Raw genomic sequence first — 22,254 nt, forward strand, 5'->3', positions numbered from 1 at the left:
TGCTCGTTTGTCAAAGATCAGTTGGATATATTTGTATGGGTTTGTTTCTGGGCTCTTTGTTCTGTTCCATTGATCTATGTGTCGATTCTTTCACCAATACTGTATCTTGATATCTGTAGCTTTGTAGTAAGTCTTAAAGTCTGGTAGTGTTGGTCCTCCAACTTTGATATTCTTCTTCAATATTGTGTTGACTACTCTGGGTATTTGCCTGTTTGTGTAAACTTTAGAATCAGTTTGTCAATATCCACAAAATATCTTGCTGTGATTTTTGACTAGGGTTGCATTGAATCTATAGGTGAAGTTGAGTAGGATTGACATCTTAACAATATTATGCCTTCCAATCAATGAACACTGAATATCTATCTATTTACCTAGATCTTCTTTGTTTTCTTTCGTCAGAGGTTAATAATTTTCTGCATATCCCTGTTTGTATTTTGTTAGATTTATATATAATTATTGCATTTTTGGTGCTACAATAAATGACACTGTGTTTTAAATTTCTAATTCCAATTATTCATTTCTGGTGTATAGGAAAACAATTGACTTTTGTATATTAACCTTATATCCTGCAACCCTGCTATAATTGCTTATTAGCTTTAGGAGTTTGGGTTTTTTATTGTTTTGTTCTGTTTTGGTTACATCTTTGGGATTTTCTACATCAATAATCATTTAATCTAAAAAAAAAACTGATTTTATTTCTTCCTTCCCAGTCTGTACACCTTTTATTTCCTTCCATTATTATACTAGCTAGAATTTTCAGTATGATTTTTAATAGGCATGGTGAGAGGAGATATCTTTGCCTCGTTTCTAATTTTGGGGGTAAACATCCAGTTTCTCACCATTTATTATGATATTAACTGTAGTTTTTTTGTAGATGTTCTTTCTGGTTGATTTTTCACATGAAGAAAAAGTGTTGGGATTTGCTTACCAGACAATGTAGTTGTCTCTAGCTGCCAAGATCTTCTGTGGGGGTCCTTGAGCCATTTAGAAATTAAGTGAGCTTTAGTAGCTTTTGAGAGGACCAGAAATAAATCATCTGAATCCTGATAAGGATCTAGAGCAGACTAAATATCTCACTGGGGCCCACTTGCACTGAAGGGGAAAGAACATCCTAGCTATTCTCTTGTCCTCCCTTGGTATGTTTGTTTTGTCTGTAGACACAGGGAGCATGGTGTAGGAGTGCTGGGAACAGATGAATTCACCACCCTTGACACTCTGCACCCCACCTACTTACTTACCCCTCTGTTCCTTCCCTCCCCATTTCCTCTGTGCTCTCCCTACATTCCAGTGTTCAATCATGATCACCACTCTCTCAACGCTGGCCCTGTCTGTCCACACCTTTTTGTACATGGGATGTGCCTTTTGTGGGGCACCTGTTTCAGGTGAAAATTACATTTTTCCAAGTTCAATTAAAATGTTCCCCTTTCTGGAAATCCTTCCTGGTCTTTCCCATCCACAGTTAGCCTTGCTCTGCCTGAGCTCCCGCAGCCCTCTCGTTGCACACCTCCCAGCCCTGAGTGCAGCGTCCTGCATGCTGTGTTTATGTGCCACCCTCTCCCACCTGTGAGCAGATTGAGGCGACCCATTGCAAATCATCCCCCTTGCTGGTGCAGGGTCTACTTTCGAGGAGGCCGCCCAGTAATGTTTATTGGTTGAATGAGTGAAATTACTGGCCTTGCTTAAATGGGACCTTTCATACCCTTAGAAATCTCTGTCCATTCTTCTCTCTGTCGTCATTTTCCGCCTGGTGTCCTTTGAGTCCCGGTAGGTATTTCTGGCGTGTAAGAGATGCCTGCAACTATTCTGACTTTCATGGAAAAAAAAGAAAGGAAAACTACCATTCACTGCAGACCTACTGTATTCACCCATCCACTTTACAATCCTGGTGTCTCATATATCAGTTAGGGAACTTAGGATCCAAGCCCCAGAAAACGCCAACTCAACTGGCTTAAACAATAAGGGGACTTAGGATCCAAGCCCCAGAAAACGCCAACTCAACTGGCTTAAACAATAAGGGAACTTATTGTAACGAGACATAAAGCGAGGGTGGCTTTAGGGGTGGTGGCTTAACTGTATCAACAAAAAACCCTTTCTTTCTATCTTTCTTCTCTGAAAACTTATGAGCTTTTTCTTTGGGCCGATTCACCTCGTGGCAACAAAATGGCTGCAGCAAATCCAGGCATGACATCCTGATGCAGTACTGGTTAGAAGGAGAACGTTCCTTGGGCCTCTCTTTAAAGTGGAGAAAAAAATTCTAGAAGCTTCTAGAAAAATTCCTCTCCTAGCTCATTTACCAGAACTGTATCACACAGTAATGCTTGAGCCAGTTACTGCTAAGGGAATTAAGATTCTCGTGATTAGTATAAACCAATCAGGATCTCACCTTAGAGGCATAGGAGGGAGGGGTGTATGCTGAAAGAAAACGAGGGTTCTTTCAGCAGGGAAAAATAATAAAATAAATTTTGGGGAGGAAACCAGCAGTGTCAGCAACGCCCTTTTTCATAGAGAATTATTTTATACCGAATTTCAGGGAGGTTAAGTCACTTACATAAGGCCCCACAGCTGATAAAAATAGAAGTCGGATTCAAATCCAGCTCTTGAAAACCCCAAAGCACATCCATGTACTTTTTCTGCTGCACAGCTGGACCCAGAGTCAAACTTCATTTCCCAGAAAAGCCAAAGCCCCCTTCCTCCCGGGGAGCGCTTCAGGAGGGGAGGCAATCGCCCTGCTTTCCCAGCCAGCCTTCAGCTGGGCATTTAATCTGTTTATTAAGTTATGACTAATGGTGCCGCGAGACACCGAGGGCTGCACGTTCAGACCTAGTTTTAGGTTGTTAGAGGAGGTCCGGGGGATAAACATCATATTCAGATTCTAGGCCGAGAAAATTCAATTGCAGCTCTTTCTCTTGCCGAGGCAGGACTGGCGAGGGGCTTCTGCTGGGCCCTGCTTGGGCTTAATAGAAGCGAAACCTGCAGGGCGGGCGGGCTGTTTGGGGGAGGCGGCCACTAATGCGGCCCGGGGGCGGGGCCCAGGCCTGTTCTGGGCAGTTTGCGGAGTCACTTTTACAAACAGTTGGCTCCGAGTCAGCAGCTAATGGGATGGGAATGATGTTTCTGTACCAAATCATTTCCTGAAAAAAACATTTCCAATTGCAAACATATCTCAGCCTTTCTTCTTGGGTTCGTTTTGTCTCTAGGAGTGAATTTAAAGAGGCAGGGCAGAGGGGAAGGGAGGGTTTCTGAGGATTTTTTATCTGAAAACATTTTTAACAATGATCTCCACGTAAAAAAGATCCCGTTCAGACTGACCTTTAGGAGTCCCGGCTGCTAATATTGTATTTCTGGTCACACTTTAGAGGTATAAATATCTCTATATTCACAAAGTGGCTCTGGCTGTACAACAGGCTTCGGATGCATGCGCTTTTCTCCTTCCAACATGTAAGCTGAAAACGCTGCCCCGGGAATGTGCACACGTGCACACCTATACACATGCACACAGGGTCAGGCCAAAATATAATGTGTTTTCTCTGAGGACAAACTGGAATTCTTCTTTGCTTCCTATATTCTGCTTTGGCAAGTTGTGCTTCAACTTATAACCTATGCAAGTGAAGGATTGTCTTAATTAACAGTTTTAATTATTCATTTATTCAACAAGTAGTTTGTGAGTGCTTACTGCGTGTGAGGTATTGTTTTAAGTAATAATAATAGCATGTATTTAGATAGACCTTACCAGGTGCCAGGGACTCTTCTAAACATGTAATCTTCTCAACAACCCTAGGAGGAAGGCAATATCATTATCATTCCCACTTTGCAGATAAGGAAACTGAGGTATAAGATGTTGATGAACTTGCTCAAGGTCACATAGCCAGTAAGTGATCCTGGATCTGAATCTAGGAAGTCTGGCTCCTCTTTGGGGATCTAATAGTGAACAAAAGAGAAAAAGTGCCAGTCTTCCCAGAGCTTGCATTCTGGGGGGAGGTAGATGACAGACCTGTAAATAATGATGATTCAGGTTATAATGTGTGCTTGAAGAAAACAAAGCGTGAGAGGGAGGCAGGGGGCTAATCAGAGCATCTTCTAGGTCTTAGGAGTTGGGGTTTTATTTTGAGTATGACAGGAAACCAAAGGAAGTCTTAAAGCAAGAGAGTGTATGATCCTATTTACATCTTTATATATCATTCTGACTGTGTTATTGGAAGTAGACTTGTTGTAGTGGGAGTGAAGGTATTAAAAGTCAGGGTTCTGTTTTGGATGTGTAAACTTGAGACCTCTGCTAATAGACGTAAGAGAAGACATCGAGTAAGCCTGTGGCTCAGGTCAGGTCTAGGCTGGAGATTTAAAGGTGGACATCAGCATTTAGATATATGGGATCACCTAGGACAATGCCATCCATTCTTGGGATGATGGAAATCTACAAATGTGCTGTCCAGTGTGGTCGTCATCAACTACATGTGAGTGAGTCATCGAGCACTTGAAATGTAATAGGTACAACTAAGAAACTAAATTCTTAATTCATTTAAATTGAATGAGCCGCAAATAGCTAACCCCTGCCATGTTGGACAGTGCAGACCTGGGGGAGACTGCGAGTAGAGGAGGCCCTGGCTAGGAGTCCCTTTCCCCTGTCAGTAAGCCCAGCCTCGCCCACAGTTAAGCCTGGCTTTATTTCCACTGCCCATTCTCGCACAGCAGTGCTTCTTAAGTGATGGAAATCTCGCTTCTTTGTGAGAAACAGCCTGGAAAAGCAGCAGACTGCCAGTCCTGGGAGGAATATTAGGAGAAATTATAGGAGTCTAAGGAAACAAATGTTCTCAAGGAAGCAAATACAATCCTGTACCTATAGAATCATTTCAGTCTTGAAGGCATCACTTATATTTTTCATCTTGTTTTATGGGGGAGAATTTTATAGAGTAGTGAGTGTCTGTGAATTTGGAGATTCAAGCTGGTGATTGGCTGATATCCCATATGAAATGTCCAGGGCCCACAGCCCTGGGACTAAATACCAGCTTTATAATGCAAGTTGGGTCTCTTTGGGGTAGAGTGCCTTTGTTAGGCAATCTCGGTCTCCATCCAACTGCAGCCATCAGTGAGTTGCTAATATGAAAGAACTCTTTGTAAGCGGCTGCCTTGTGTTTAAGAGTTCTTGCAAGTATATACTGGCAATCGGTGAGGCCAGAGTCAATAAAAAAATAAAATAAAACGGGAAGATGGGACATGGCATCTATTAAGGTAGATTGCAGCTGCCATGTTAGTTCTTTAAGAACCTTTAGCTGAACAACGCTTTCAGATAATTGGTAAAAAGTAATTATCCGAACTGGAATTGAGTAGAGGTGAGAGGATTTAAGCCTCTGCTTTCAGGACAGGCGGGCCCCAGGACCCACAGCTCCTTAGAGCTGAAGAGGCAGGACCAGAGCCCAGGGAAAAGGCTGGACTGAGACATGCTCGAGCAGCAGCTCCAGGGGGGTGATGGAGGGAAGCAGGACAATCAGAAAAATACTCGGGGAGCCAGGTCAGGAGAGAAGGCACACACAGGCTGAGCCGAGGATGGAGATGGCTTGCAACATAAAAGTAGCCTTAAGCTGGGGAGCTCCTTCACCCTCAACAGTTACCGGGCACCCACTGGGCACCAACAGCAAGCCCTTGGGAGGGCTCCAGAAGGAGGGGTGGCAGGAGGCAAAAGGCAGAGACTTAAGAAAGACATCAGTGCCCACCTCACTTTCATTATTCCAAGATTGTTTCTGAGAGGAGGCAGAGACCTCCCTATTTCTCCGAGGAAACTTTTAGCAGAGAGAGGTGGGGAATTGCTTGCAGGCTGAGCCACCGCTAGAACCTAACCTGGGGTTTTGTTTCTCAATGTCAGTATCAAACCCATTTGTTAGATGCCCTGCAGTCAGTGGCCGGGACATGACCATGTGCTCTCCTCTCCTTACAGTGTCCGAGCTTCAGGAGGAGGGCATGAACGCCATCAACTTGCCCCTCAGCCCCATCCCCTTTGAGCTGGACCCTGAGGACACCATGCTGGGTAACTGGGTCTCTTATTCTCTGGGGTACCCCGATGCCTTCCAGTGGAACTGCCCCCACTGACTTCCTTTTCTTTTTAAAGAGGAGAATGAAGTGCGAACGATGGTGGACCCAAACTCACGCAGCGACCCCAAACTTCAAGAACTGATGAAGGTAAGAAGAAATCAGGGGCTTCAGGTGCCTCCCAGACTCAACAGGTGTTTATAGACCCCCCATCCCATGCAGGCATCATGCGAGCCACTGCTGAGAGAATAAAGTTATATCAGCCCCTGCCTGCAGGCAGCTCATGGTCCAGTAAGCGGACATCTAAATTTTAACAAAAGTGGGACATGACAAATGCCCGACTAATGATGTTGATAATAAGGACCAGAGAAGTTAGTGCACATAAGCTCACATTTCCAGGATCTTATAGTCCAACACTCCTTTCACTGCTTTAATTAAGGACCCTCAAATGCTCCCTGTGAAGTAGGAATTAGTATCAGCCCCCATTTTACAGATGAGAAAACTGAGTCTCAGAGAAGCCAAGTGGTATGTTTATGGTCACAGCTGAGTGGAGGAGGTGGAATTCAATCAGGAATAGGTGGTATTAAATGAAATATTGTGCATAATATTTGACATGTGGTCACCCCTCAAAAAATGTTCATTTCATTCCCTCTTCTAATTCCCCATCCTATGTTTTTCTTCTTCAACTTCTCTAAGTTCACCTAAAACAAGACAGATTGGCACTGGGTGCCAGAGTGATTCATTCAAAATGCAAATCCTGAATATATCATTTTCCTGCTCAAAACCTGTATGCAGTTTCCCAACTGAAGCCAACACTGCTGGAGTGGTATTTGGGACCCTCATGCCCTAGCTGCCTCTTAACCTCAGACTGTCCCCTGCCTGGCAGCACAGGGACACCAGACCTGATCATGGTGGACCCCCGTCCACTGTGCTTGCTTCTGGCTCCCCCCACTGCCACGCCTTTGCTCATGCAGTCGCCTTTGACCAGATACTCTTCAGAGCAGGATCAAAGCGGGGTCACACCCTCTAGGACGCCTTCTATAAACCAGTGTTACTGCTCAGCCCCTCTGGGTGCTGCTCTGACCTCCACATTTGCTTCTGTCGTTGTAGTCACCCTGTGATACCTCTCTGTCTCCTTCACTAAATGATGAGTTTCTTGGAGGTAGAATGTTTCTCTTTTTCCATCATGACAGACCTCAGGATCCAGCACAGAGTTTGACATATAGGAGGTGTTAGTAAATGCCAGGTGGTTGGGTGGAGGGAGACACGGAACAAAGGGAGACCCACACAGAGGGCCGTAGAGTTAGTGGGTGAAGCTGGGATTTTAACTCCAGAGCCCATAGATTTCTCAGTACAAAGCCACAGTACAAAACATTGTGACTGCTGCTTGCCATTAGGGTAAGGAATGTAGGGGCCAGACAATATCAGCAGGGACACCTGTGTCAGCAGCACTACAAGGCGTACACCTGCACCCTGACAGGGCCATCGGGGCTCACTCGCAGCTCCCTGTCCACACACTGGGTCCTGTGGATAGCTTTGCTGCTTTCAGAATCTGAAGTTAATTTAGATTGTGTTTGTCCAGGATAAGAAAGCTGGTCTATAAGAAAATACCTTATGACTCTTCTCTTATTTTCTCTCTCTCTCTAGGTATTAATTGACTGGATTAACGATGTGTTGGTTGGAGAAAGAATCATTGTGAAAGACCTGGCTGAGGACTTATATGACGGACAGGTCCTGCAGAAGCTGTTTGGTAAGAGGAGAGTTCACTGTTGGCTGTGGATCTTTAATTGCAGGTGGATGGACCACTTCCTCCCAATTAGTTGTGCTCAGTTCCCAGTGGTTTACCTGGAATGGATATGAATGTGTGCAGTGTGGAATAGCAGACCAGGGGAGGCAGCCTTTAGATGTCCTCTCGGAATCGGTTTTATATGAATGAATGGCAGAGGGAGGCTCGGTGACCAGATGGGGCTGCTGTAGTCAAGGTCATCCACGGGGTAGATGAAAAGACTTCACTATACACTGGAAAACATGCCTCACCCTCTCTAGAAAATTATGCATTTGTGACCTCTGTAGGTATATTCACATGTGTCTGGGTGTGTGCATGTGTCTATATACCTCTGTCACCTATGAGTGTGTGTGTGTGTGAACACGTGTGTATGGACCTCTGTGACCTATAGACCTGTGTGTGTGTGTGTGTGTGTGTGTGTTTTCTGTGTATCCCTCTCTAGGTTGAGTACAAGTATGTGGGAGTATGTGCCCGTGTGATGTTCAGCCTCTGTGCATGCCACCTCTGTGAAAGTGTGTATCCCTGTGTCAGTTCACAGCTATTCATGTGAAAATGTAAGGCCATGGGGGAGGGAAAGGAGAACTGGGGGTGATCTTAGTGTTGAAAAGGCAAATTGAACTTGAATGAATTTGGACTTCCCCTTACTGTTCTCCATCTTTTCTCTTGTCCAAACCTCTGCCCCAAGTTCTAGACTTTCATGCTTAACTGCCCAGTAGACACCTGCATGCATGGTTCTCCTCCAACGGAGGGTTTTGGACAAGAGAAAATAATTATTGAAGTTGTGCATTTTGGGGAAGAATACCACCAAAGTGATGTGTCCTTCTCATTGTATCACATCAGGGAGGACATGATGTTAACATCTTGTTAGTGATGTTCACCTTGATCATTTGGTTAAAGTGGTGTCTGCCAGATTTCTTCACTCTAAAGTTACTATTTTTCTCTTTGTAATTAATTTATTTGGGGGGAGTTAGGTTAAGACTTACAGATGTCTTGTTTCTCCTTAAATTTCTTTCACTAATTTTAATTGGTGGAGCAGGTCTGCCTCATTTTTAACTGTCGTGATCTAGTGGGGATTTTCTGTTTACTTATTCCTTCTACATTTATTAACTGGAATTCTTCTGTAAGAAAACATTGTCCCCTATTCCCCACTTACTTATTTATATCAGTATGGACACAAGGAAACTTATTTTATATTTTACATTATAAACCAATACTATAGTTATTCATTTTTTGCTGATATACTTCCAGCTTTGACCCTTGGGAGCTCTTTCAGGTCCACTCCTGCACGCCTTGGACATGCTGCCTCATTTTTCTCTTAGCACTTTCTTTCTTTCCGGCATCATAAGATATACCAGGCTCATCTTCTGTTTTACTTACTCTGGCCCTGAAATCAACCACTTCTCCGCCAATTTACAATCTCACCAACAGTGCATAAGTGTTCCCTTTTCTCCACATCTTGGCTAACACTTGTTTTTTGATGTGTTGATGATAACTATTCTAACAGTTTGAGGTGATATCTCATAGTGGTTTTAATTTGCATTTCTCTGATGATTAGTGATGTTGAGCATCTTTTTATATGTCTATTGGCCATTTGTATGTCCTCTTTGGAGAAATGTCTATTCAGGTCCTCTCCCATTTTTAAATTGTATTCTTTGGGGGAAGAGGGGGTTGGTGTTAAGTTGTATGAGTTTATGTATTTCGAATATTAAGCCCTTACTTGATGTACCACTAGCAAATATCTTCTCCCATCCAGTATGTTGTCTTTTAGTTTTGTTGGTGGTTTTCTTCTCTGTGCAGAAACTTTTAGTTTCATGTAGGCCCATCTGTTTTTGTTATTTTTTCTTTTGTTTCTCTTACCAGAGGCATAGCCAAAAAAAATATTGCTAAGAGCAGTGTCACAGAGTTTACTGCTTATGTTTTCTTCTGGGAGTTTTATGGTTTTAGGTCTTACATTTAAGTCTTTGATCCATTTTGAGTTTATTCTTATATATGGTATACGAAGTGGTCTAGTTTCATCTTTTTTCATCTATCTATTCAGTTTTCTGAACACTGTTTATTGAAGAGACTGACTTTATCCCATTGAATATTCTTGCCTCCTTTGTCATAGATTAATTGATCATATAGACATGGATTTATTTCTGGGCTGTTTTCCATTGATCTGTGTGTCCATTTTTATGTCAGTATCATGCTGTTTTGATTACTATAACTTTTTAGTATAGTTTGATATAATATAGTGTGATATCTCCAACTCGATTCTTCTTTCTGAAGATTGTTTTTGCTATTCAGAGTCTTTTGTGGTTCTGGATAAATTTTTGAAATGTTTGTTCTAGTTCTGTGAAAAATGCCATTGGTATTTTAGTGGAGATTGATTGAATCTGTAGATTGCCTTGGGTAGTATAGATATTTTAATGATATTAATTCTTCCTATCCATGAACACGATATATTCTTCCATTTATTTGTATCTTTAGTTTTTTTCTTCAATGTCTTAAAGTTTTCAGAGTACAGGTCTTTTACCCCCTTGGTTAAATTTATTCTTAGGTATTTTATTCTTTGGGATGCAATTGTAAATGGCATGTTTTTATTAATTTCTCTTTCTTATAGTTGGTTATTGGTGTATAAAATGCAACTGATTTCTGAATATTTATTTTGTATCATGCTACTTTACTGAATTTATTTATCAGTTCTAACAGTGTTTTGGTGGAATATTTAGGGTTCTTTATATATTCCATCATGTCATCTGCAAATAGTGACAGTTTTACTTCTTCCTGTCCAATTTGGATGCCTTTTATTTTTTTTCTTATCTGATTGCTATGGATAGGACTTCGAATATTATGATGAATAAAAGTGATAAAAGTGGGCATCTTGTCTTGTTCCTGATCTTAACAAAAAAGCTCTCAAGTTTTCATTGTTGAGTATGATGTTCGCTATGGGTTTGTCATATATTGCCTTTATTATGTCACAATATGTCCATATAGCCATACTTTGCTGAGAGTTTTTATTATCAATGGATGTTAGATTTTTGTCAAGTGCTTTTTCTGCATCTATTGATATAATCATATGATTTTTATTTTTCATTTTGTTTATGGGGTATATCACATTAATTGATTTGCAGATATTGAACCAACCTTGCATCCTGAGAATAAATCCTACTTATCACAGTATATGATCTTTTTAATGTATTGCAGAATTCAGTTTGCTAATATTTTGTTAAGGATTTTTGCATCTATGTTTATAAGAGATATTGGCCTATGATTTTTTATTTCTTTTTGGAATGTCTTTATCTGGTTTTGGTATTGGGGTAATGCTGGCCTTGTAAAATGAGTTTAGGAGACTTTTCTCCTCTTCAATTTTTTTGGAGTAGTTTGAGAAGGATAGGTATTAATTCTTCTTTGAATATTTGGTAAAACTCATCTGTGAAGTCATCTCATCCAGGTATTTTGTTTGTTTGGAGTTTTTTGATTACTGATTCGATTTTGTTATTAGTTATCTGTCTGTTCAGATTATTTCTTTCTGATTCAGTTTTAGAAGCCTGTATGTTTCTAGCATTTATCTCTTTCTTCCAGATTGTCCTGTTTGTTGACACATAATTGTTCATAGTATTTTCTTATAATTCTTTGTATTCCTATGGTGTCAGTTGTCACTGTTCCTGTTATTTCTTTTTTTTATTTTTTATTTCTGATCTTATTTATTTGGGCCCTCTCTCCTTTTTTCTTGTGAGTCTAGCTAAAAGTTAATTAATTTTGTTTATCTTTTCAGTGAATCAGCCTTTGGTTTGAGTAATCTTTTCTATTGTTTCTTCAGGCTATTTTGTTTATTTCTGTCTGATCTTTATTATTTCTTTACTTCTACTTACTTTGGGCTTTGTTCTTTTTCTAGTGCCTTTTGGTGTAAGGTTAGATTGTTAATTTAAGATTTTTCTTGTTTCTTGAAGTAGGGCTTCATTGCTATGAATTTCCTTCTTAGAACTGCTTTCTCTGTGTCTCCCACAGATTTTGGGTTGTTGTGTTTTCATTTTAATTTGTCTCAAGGTATCTTTTGATTTTTTTTTACCTTGGCTTCATTGTAATTGATTTCTAGTTTCATACTGTTGTTATAGGAGGGATACTTGGTATGATTTTAAACTTATTAAATTTATTGAAACTTATTTTGTGTCCTAATATGTAGTCTATCCTGGAAAATGTTCCATATGCACTTGAAAAGAATATATTTTCTGCTACTTTTGGTTGAAATGTTCTAAAAGTACCAATTAAGCGCATTGGTCTAATGTGTCATTTAAGTCCACTGTTTCTTTTTGATTTTCTGTCTGGATTATCTATCCATTGATGTCAATGGAGGCGTAAAAGTCCCCACTATTACTGTATTACTGTGGATCTCTCCCTTTATATCTGTCAATATTTGCTTTATATATTTAGGTGCTCCTACATTGGGTGTGTAAATGCTTACAAAAGTCATATCCTCTGTTGGACTGATCCCTTTCTCATTAAGAAATGCCCTTTTTTGGTCTATTGTTACAGCCCTTGTTTTAAAGTCCATTTTATCTCATATAAATATTGCTGCCCCAGCTTTTTTTCATTTATATTTGCATGAAATGTATTTTTGCATCCCTTTACTTTTAGTCTGTGTCTGCTTTTAATCTAAAGAGGATCTCTGGTAGGCAGCATGTGTACAGATCTTGTTTTTCTATCCATTCAGCCACCCTATGTCTTTTTTGTTGTTGTTTGGAGGGATGTTTGGGGGGGGGGGATGTCCAATGTTTTTTTTATTAGAGCATTTAGTCCATTTACATTTAAAGTAATTATTGATTGGTGTGTACTTATTTCCATCTTATTGTTTCTGATTGTTTTTGTAGTTCTTGGTCTCTTTCTTATTGTCTTGCTATCAAATATGTTGATGACTTTCTATAGTGTTATATTTAGATTCCTTTCCTTTATTTCTTGTTTCTCATATAAATTTTTAGTTTGTTGTTACCATGAGCTTCTCAAATACTACACTAAGTTTATAGCAGTCTATTTTAAGTTGATGATTGCTTTAGTTTGAACACATTCTAAAATCACTACAATTTTTACTCACTCTCTCCATATTATTTTTGGTCATTCTTTTTTATTTCTTTTGTGTGTGGCCCTTAGTTTATTCTTGTAATTACAAGTGATCTTTCTACTTTTGTCTCTTAACCTTTGTACTAGCTTTATAATTGGTTTATCCCTGCTTTTACTAAATGTTTGCCTTTGTCAGTGAGAATATTTTTCTCTCATATTTTCTTATACTTTTTATCTTTTCTTCTTAAAGAAATTCCTTTGTTTAGTGGTGATGAACCCTGTTAAGTTTTTCTTGTCTGAGAAACTCTTTATCTCACTTTTGATTCTAAGTGATAGCTTTGCTGAGTAGTTAGTTATCTTGGTTTTAGGTATTTTCCTTTCATCTCTTTGAATATTTTGTGCCATTCCCTTCTGGCCTGCAGTTTCTGTTGAAAAGTCAGCTGATTGTCTCATGGGAGCTCCCTTGTATGTAACTAATTGCTTTTCTCTTGCTACTTTTAAGATGTAATCTATGTCTTTAAACTTTGGCATTTTAATTATGATGTGTCTTGGTGTGGGCCTCTTTGGGTTCATCTCATTCAGGGCTTTGCTCTTCCTGGACTTGTATGTCTATTTTCTTCATCAAGTTAGGGAAGTTTTTAGTTATTATTTCTTCAAATGGGTTTTCAATCCCTTGCTCTCTGTCTCTTCTCCTTCTGGTAACCCTGTGATGTTGTTCTAGATGTCCTTAAACTCTCCTCATTTTTAAAAATTCTTTTTTCTTTTGGTGGTTCCAGTTGGGTGTCTGCCACTACCTTTTCTTACAAAGTGCGTATTTGATCTTCTGTTTCATCTAATCTGCTGTTGATTCCACCTAATGTGTTCTTCATTTTTAAGGGCTACTTTTTATGTTTTCTATCTTTTTTTTTTTTTGGTTTTCTATCTCTTTTTTTAAGTTCTCATTACGTTCATCTATTTTTCCCCTAAATTCATTGAGTGAGCATTTTTTGAACTCTGTATTAGGTAGATTGCTTGTCTCCATTTTATTTACTTCTTTTTCTGAAGTTTTGTCCTGTTGTTTTATTTGGGACATGTTTTTTTGTCTCCTCATTTTGCCTGATTACTGCATTTGTTTCTATGTATTAGGTAGATAGCTACAGCTCCTATTTTGGCAGAGTGGCTTTATGCAGTAGGTGTCCTGTGGGGCACAGTCTCTCTGGTCACCTGATCCAGGTGCTCCAGGGTGTCCTTTGTATGGGTTGTGTGTGCCCTCCTGTTGTATTTGAGCCTTTATTGCTATTGGCACCTCAGTGTGGTGATCCTCAGGCTGACTGGCTTTGAGTGTTAGTTATAACTATAGTGGACGAGCTGATGTGGGGGTGCTGATCCATGCAACAGGAGTCACTTTAGCAGGGCTCTTGTGCCAACCTAATCAGCCCTTTGGGTGTGTCATTTGTGGAGCTGGTTGGGTGTTTCTGGATGCAGTCTGAAGTTGGCCACTAGGTGTGTTGTTTCTGGAGCCTCTTGGGAGGGGCTCCATTGCAGGCCAAGGTCAGCTGCTGCTTGTGCTGGGCTTAAGGCCACCTGGTAGGAGCTAAAAAGTGATCTATGGTTAGTTATCACGTGCTGGTCCTGGAGGAACTTTGGAGAGGCTATGCTCCAATCCAAGGCTGGTTACCACTTGTACAAGACTTGGAACACTTTGGTGGGCACTACCATATGAGATGAGACCAACTCCCAGTTGTACTGAGTTTGTGGCCACTTAGTTGAAACTATGTTCCAAGCTAATACTGGCCACCACATATGCCAGATTTCAGGCCATCTGATAGGAGTTACAATGCAAGTTGAGCCTGGTCACCGCTTGTGCTGAGCTTGGGGTCACTTATCAAGAGGTATACAGGGCAGACTGAGGCCAACAGCTGCTTGTTTGGGGTTTGCGGACCTTTGAGAGCATTTAGGAAAGACCACAGTATGAGCCCGGGCAGGCCACTTGTGTGGAGGAGCCACTGGAAGAGGTTCAGGTCCAGCATGAGAGTTGGGCGTGGGAGGTGGGGGTAGGGTCTCAGGGATCCACCCAGGCAGGGCAAATGGTTTTAGCCAGGTTAATTGTGAGCTGGTGCAGAAATGAACATTTCCATCATAACAGTAAATTCTTTTGGACAGCACTGCTCTAAGGTCTTCCTGCTATAACAGTCATTGTTTCTAGAATAGTTGAAGATTGTGGTTACTGCTATTCTTAAACTGGAGGAGGCATTTTCTGGACTCTAAAAACTCAAAAGCTGGATGAAAGTCTTCTTCTTATTATTCTATTTATAAGTAGTAGAGAAGCCATCTAAAATGCCTTACTAAGTTTAAAAAAAAAAAAAGCATGGTGCAGAACTGTGAGTATAGTATGTCATTGTGTGTGTGTTAAAGGACACATCTAACGCTTGAGCATGCAGAGAATATCTCTGGTTAATAGTCACAATAAACTGTCTCTGTAGACTGTGAGACTACAATGAAAAGAGAAGATTTAATTTTCACAGCTTGAATTTTTTCTATGTTTCTATATTATCAACCTTATAAAAAGTGGTAGAGTACATATGTAAATTTCAGTAACAAAACTGAATTCATCTAATAGATGTCAAATAATACATGATCCGTTTCAACAGCTATCCCAAGGAAAATAGAAAAAATGGAAACTACCTAAATATGATAAAGACCATTACACATAACCTAACAGTGAACATATTAAATAGTGAAATATCAAAAAAAATGGTATTAAGAACAAGTCAGAGATATTGGCTATCACCACCATTATAAGTATTTTGGACAATATACTGGTTAATATAATAAGACAGGAAAATTAATTTTCTGTTCAGTATTATGGCTAACTAGATGTTCAGACAAATTCTCTTGATAATGCACACTTTAAAAATCTGGATAGGTCTTTAAAAACATATTTTTGTATTTCGTGCTTAAACTGGTGTGGAAGAAAAGGAAATTCTTCTGATGCCAAAAACAATAAGGTGTAAATCCAGTGAGATAAGTGTTAATTCCTAATGGCTTAAAACCTGAGGTTTAATGGGACACACACACAGGGTCAAGACACAAAGCCTGTATAGCGTCTGACAGGAAAGGGGGCTGGATGAGAGACCCATGAATAAAGCCAGGCCCTCTGAAGGGCAACACTTTCTGTGGGTAAACTAGCAACTCTGGTCCCACAGAGAGAGGCAGTAGGGTAAACGTCTCTCAGACTTGGATATGAGTGGAACAGGAAAAAAATTCTGAACTTGATAATTCCTTATCCAAACTCTGTACTTACATAAATTTAGGACTCAGTTTCACACAAATTATTTGCATTTAAAAGCCCCAACCTGAAAATGTAGTTAAAATGTGGCCCAGTTTTAGTGCTCCCCAAGGCAGAAGCAAAAATAATGTCCTTTTAGAGGAATGAATTTTAAAACAAGGTCACGAAGAACTCCTGGAGATAAAATTCCATTGAAAATGAGCCCAAAGAAAATGAGCCCAAAATCAGAAATCAGCAAACACAGGAGAAGCAAGCTACCATGAGCAAGCATCAGCAGAAACAATAAGCCGCGGGGTCATCCACCATTGCTATACATGTAAGCAACTGATCAGTTATGGAATATAAAGTATGTTTAATATGTCAAAATAAAAGTTTAAACAGCCACTATCAAAATTGGACAGGTAGATCTGAAAGAGAAACAAATAGAACTTTTAGAGATGAAAAAAATGTAATAATGAAATTAGAAACCTCAATAGATACACAGCTGAAGAAGGAACTGGGTAAGCTAGAAGATGGCACTGAAGAAATTACCGAGAATGCAGTATACAGAGACAACGGTGTGGAAAATAGAAGAGAATTGAAGACAGAGTTTCTTGTGTGCTTTTTTAAAGAAGATGCGACATATGAGTAATTGGAATTCTAGCAGCAGAAGAGAAAGATAATGGAGTATAGGCAATATTTAAAGACATAATAACAGAATTTTCTAGAATCAATGGAAGATCTGAATTCTTAGATTCAGGAAGCTCAGACAAACAAAATAACAAAATAAATCCCAAACAAAATAAATAACAAGAAATCTATGCCTACATACTTCATAATGAAATCTAAAAACACTGAAGACAAATAAATGATTAAAAGCAGAGAGAAAAGATAGATTACCCACAAAAGAACAACAAGCTGTCTTTCTTCAGGGACAAAAGCGAAAAAATACTGAAATGAAATCTTCAAAGTGCAGAAAAAAACTATCAACTTACAGGTTTATACCCAGAAAAAAAACTGTTTTAAACTGAAGAGAAAATAAAGGCATTTTAAACAAACTAAAACTGAGAAGCTTTACTACGAACAGAGCTTCACTAAGAGGAATTTCTAAAGGATGTACTCCAGGAAGAAGGAAAATGAACCCAACAGAAAGACCTGAAACACAACAAAAAAAATGATGAGCAAAAATTACCATGGTGGGTAGACTGAAACAATAATTGAGTGAATGTTAAACAATCACAATAATGTCTAACTTAATTTAAAAAATTAAAATAGAATCAGAATCCTAGAAAATTATAGCGCTTAAGTTAAAGTGTCATTGGAGTTAGTATGCTGAGGTCCTTGTGTTATTTAGTATGTTGATAAAGATACCAATTAACTTAAGATTCTATTACATTAAATACACATGATAAATTTTCTAAGGTAGCCACTAAAATATAAAATAGTGTGTGTAACCTCCAATATAGTCATGGGGAGAAAATTAAATGAAAAGGAAGAGAAACTTTAATCCAAAGAAGGCAAGGATATAAGTGAGGATAAAGGATCAGAAAAGCAGAACAGAAACAAGTTGGTAGAAGTGAATCCAAGTACAGCGGTAAACCCATCAATGTAAATTGACTTTATCCTTTTAAAAGACAAAGATTGTCAGACTAGATAACAAAACAAAATCTTGTTACATGCTATTTACATTACAAGAGAGAAAGGTTGAAAGAAAAACAGTAGATGTGATTATATATACTAGATGATTAGCAATTGAAAGAAAGCTGGAGTAACTATTTTAAAGCTTATTTTATCAAACAAAATAAACTTTAAGGCCAAAAGCATTACTACGGAGAATCTCTACATATTGATTGGGACTAAAGTTACCAGGAAAATAAGACATTTTAAATCTAAATGTACTTTTGTGGATCAAATATATAAAAATTTAAAATGGCAATCAGAATTACAAGAACTTGACAAATCTGCCATCACAGTGGTGGACTTTTAACATATTTCTCTTAATAACACATTAACAAAAAAGTTCATAAGGACAGAGAAGATTTGGACACTACAGTTAACTAGCTATATCTCAAACCTGGAGTATTCTCATTCCTTTCAACCACACATGAAACACAAAATTTGACTGTGTCCACAAAGTAAGTCTCAGCAAATTATTACACAGACAAGATTTTCTGACCATGATGCAATAAAAGCATTTTTTAACTAACCCTCCCCATATAATTGGAAACAAATATAATAACTTAGGAATCACTCATACTGGAAAGAGAATTTATTTATTCTACTTGGAGGGGTGGTTGCGTTAATAGAGTATGATTTATCTGGCAACGTCTTCCTTAGAACATCTCTGTTCTTCTACCATTCAGAGTAATTGAGTTTTTCTTCCCTGTATTGATTCCTCAGAACTTTTGAATAATACTGTTTCTCTTTTTTCTAAAAATAAACTCTCCAAAAGCATATTTGGATGCTAACTCCAAAAACAACTGAGAGATACACAAAATAATTCTACTGGAGAAAATTTTCTAAAAAGCAAAATCACGCCTACTGCTTTATAACAAGTTGAACGAGTGATGAGCAGTTTTCTGAACTATGGAGACACATGAGAGACCGTTTCCTGGAAGACTAAAGTCTCTGCAAGAGAAACTTCCACAGCACTAGCTAAGTTTGCCTAATAAAGAACAAAAGAGGAAAACTAGGGATCTTGACAAATTACTTTTAAATCCTTAGCAACAGGGAGTGAAATTGTTATTTAACTATAGGAATATTTGAGTGGATCTCTTAAATTTAGAGACGTGACTATTTTAGAAATAAAGTAAGGGTTAGGAATAGCAGAAGAGATTCTCAAGTAAATCTTTTAAAATATCCTAACATGGAAATAAGTGATATAAGCTTACAAAACAGAGATGACTGTGTTTGATCCTATTTGCATACCCCAAAATGCTAAAAATTCAAATAAATAACAACAGAATTATTACAGGGACTTGGTAAGATGACTTTATTCAAGAAGAAAATCTGTAAGGTAAGGCAAGAGTTTTTCTTTTTATCAGCAATAATCATTTGGTAATACACACACACACACGATGTTTATTGAAATTTTATTACCAAAAGGAAAAAGTGGGATATAATCCGACAGAGGAATAGTTGAATAAGTTTTAAGTCTTATAAAAGAATGAGTTATATTGATATATATCAGCATAGAAAGGGACCTAAGCTATCACTCTAAGGAGTCCAATGCCAGTGGGTTATAAATATGAAAATTCCTAGGCAATCACATAAGGCTAGCAAAAAGGTGGCTCTCATGCTCTCACGCCTCCCTTCCCTACCTCCCCAGCCCACTATTGTGACAGCTGTCGCCTTTTAATCCCAGCAGCCTTTCCCTCTAAGCCAAGACAAGGTTTCACAGGTTCCCTTAACCTAGCGCTTTGGGCAGCCTCTCCCAAACTACCAAAATTGTAGCTGTGATGTAAGAGGGCAACAACTTGTCATTTCTTCAGTAGAAGGCGATTTAAGGTAAGAAGTCACAGCGTAAAAGTGGAAAAGGCTCACGGGGTGTCTTCAAGGTTTAACATTCAAGAGGAAGACATTCAGATACAGGCTTGTTAAATCCCTGAACTTCAGAAATAAAGGATGACGGCTTCCTGCAGCTAAAGAGAAAGTTAATATTTCAGGCCATCAGAGATCAGAATAGCTCAGCATCATCCTATTAAAGCACTGAAAAGAATTCATAAACCCACAGAACCTGCAGAAATTCTCAGTGGCAACCTCATCATTTCCAAAGAGTTACCCAAGGGGCATTTGACTTGGATAAGCTAGAGCTACTTAAAAATAAAATAAAGTCAGCAATAGGGGAATCATTGATGTACGGTAAAGTTTAATTACTTTGTATGGCAGCCCCTAAAAATGAGGAAAAAAAGATATCTTAGATACATTTCAGAGTGTCAGTTCTATTAATCCTCAGTGAGTTGTGGAGGGCGACTTAGGTGACTCTAATAGCAGACAACGAACGTGTTTCTCCTTAGGGAGTCCAAAGTTGTTCTTTTTAATAGATAAGCACAGGAATTTAGACAAATAAAGGCAAAACACAGTCTAATTATTTTAAGTATTAAGGGGTTATATCATTGCATACAATAACCATTGATTTAAAAACACACCATTATATAAGTACCACCCAAGAAGGGGGGGGAAAGCCTGTTACGCAAAGCTTTGTTACTGCTTAGAATTTTTATTTTCTGTTTTTTGAAACTGCTCTCGTAGTCTTACTGAGACGGGGAAGCAGCCTGCTAGCAGAGCTATGACGAAGTGCACACATGGGGAAGCGGCGAAAACGCCTGTCTTCTACCTGCCTGACTGTAGGGTGCCACCAATTTTAAGACACAACCTGATTTCAGGGTTGTTAAAATGTAAAATAAAATAAAAATAAAAAATGTGTGTAATGAAATAGGACACGCCAAATAAGTTACTTTTCAGGCGGGTTTTAAAGGAAAGAAGGTACTTAAGGCAGATAAATATGGTTTGGTGTGACACATGTTATCCCACAAGGAGTGTACAGAATGCCTGAAATAAGGACGTGACCGCTGCCCAGGGGAAGCACAGAAGGCTTTCCAGTTGGGGCACAGAGATGTCCTTGGAGAAGGCAGAATCGAAAAGAAGAGGGAGAGCCCAGAATGATAGAAAAAAAGAGCTCAAGCATGACGGCCTAGTTAAATGCCTCACTTCTAAGGTCCTGGGATCTTATAATTTGGACATTCGAGGCATGGCCGCAAGGTTTCCACAACACTGGCACCACCAGTGCCACCGTCAGACAAGGAGGGGAGAGCAGCGTCCCTCATCTACAGGCATACCTCAGAGATATTGCCAGTTGGTTCCAGATCCCTGCAATAAAGCGAGTCATAATCTTTTTACTGGGCCTTCCCTTCAATTTGTAAAAAAACAACAACATAACGTTTGTGCAAGTGCAACCAAACGAGTTTTGCTTGTATATGTTGAGTGAGCGAGTGACTGGGTGAGGGCACGCCTGGGAGTTAGGGTTGTCTGTGGCCAAAGATCACAGTTGTTCTCTTTGTCACCCCAGAGAAACTTGAGAGCGAGAAGCTGAATGTCGCTGAGGTCACCCAGTCAGAGATTGCTCAGAAGCAAAAGCTGCAGACTGTCCTGGAGAAGATCAATGAAACCCTGAAACTTCCTCCCAGAAGCATCAAGTGGAACGTGGACTGTGAGTTTGACAAAGAGAAATGGGTCTGGTGAATGATGCCTGTGGTCTCCACCAAGAGGTTTCCCCAAGAAGCCAGCGCCCTGCGTGGGTGCAAACCCGTTCATTTTCCTAAGGAAGGACACATCTCACACAAAGAGAAATTGTCCTCCATCCCTGTGGGACAGATAACAAACTGTCAAAATCCAGGGCGCCTTCTCTGTACAAGGCTTTCTGTAGAAGCTCACGTAAGATTGGGAGGGGAAGGACACGCGTATTGAGCTGCTCCTGTGTCCCGCACGACCTCTGAGAATGCTCTTCTCCGGCTCGTAGGGGCTTCGGAAGGCGGCGGTTCCTAAGTTCAGGCAGCTGAGAAGCCAGGGAGTGAGGTATGACTGTCATTGTCGGCACAGGAACAGGAATTTTAAATTCAGGTTTCACAGCTAGGTAACTCAGGGATCTCAGAAAGTATAAACCATTCATTCTTTTGCGGCCTCGAGGGCCTGGCTGTCTAATACGGCCTCAATGAGTCCATATCAGGACCAACATTAAATCAGCAAATTGGTGAATCCAGTGACGTTATTTCCCGTGGGGAGTCCAGAGTTGTTTTGTTCCTTGCAATAGATAAAAATGAGAATTTAGATTGATAAAATGATTTAAATTGTGCTCTCTGCCTTTGTTTTAAGTATTAAAGGGTTCCAGATATATCTTATTGTGTCCAACTTATAAAACCTAAAATGGACACATCCCCCATAAAAACACCTTTCAAACTTGGCCAAGAAAAAGGGACCTTCACCTCTCAACTTAGAGACCCAGTAGCTGCCATTCACAATCTCTTCAGCAGGTTTCTAACATCTGACACTGGAGGCAAGACACTAAGTACCTCCTCCAGCATAATTACACCTTTGCTCGCACAGTGTGAAAAGCTGCCTCTCAGAGCTCTTGGAACAGGGCATCCTCTGCCAGGGAGACAGATGC

The 22,254-nt window shown here is 39.6% G+C and overlaps 1 protein-coding gene across 1 annotated transcript in view; it reads left to right on the plus strand.

Moving 5' to 3' along the window:
* PARVA (parvin alpha) overlaps positions 1-22,254 on the plus strand; it is a 129,324-nt gene that overhangs the window by 84,748 nt on the left and 22,322 nt on the right. The window contains exons 2-5 of the mRNA XM_087821738.1: positions 5,930-6,019; positions 6,101-6,171; positions 7,669-7,771; positions 21,160-21,300. Of these exons, the coding sequence (XP_087677864.1) occupies positions 5,930-6,019; positions 6,101-6,171; positions 7,669-7,771; positions 21,160-21,300 (405 nt within the window). The remainder of the gene's footprint in view (positions 1-5,929; positions 6,020-6,100; positions 6,172-7,668; positions 7,772-21,159; positions 21,301-22,254) is intronic.

This window comes from Miniopterus natalensis, chromosome 11 (genome assembly GCF_054644295.1).
Source record: "Miniopterus natalensis isolate mMinNat1 chromosome 11, mMinNat1.hap1, whole genome shotgun sequence".
NCBI lineage: Eukaryota > Metazoa > Chordata > Mammalia > Chiroptera > Miniopteridae > Miniopterus > Miniopterus natalensis.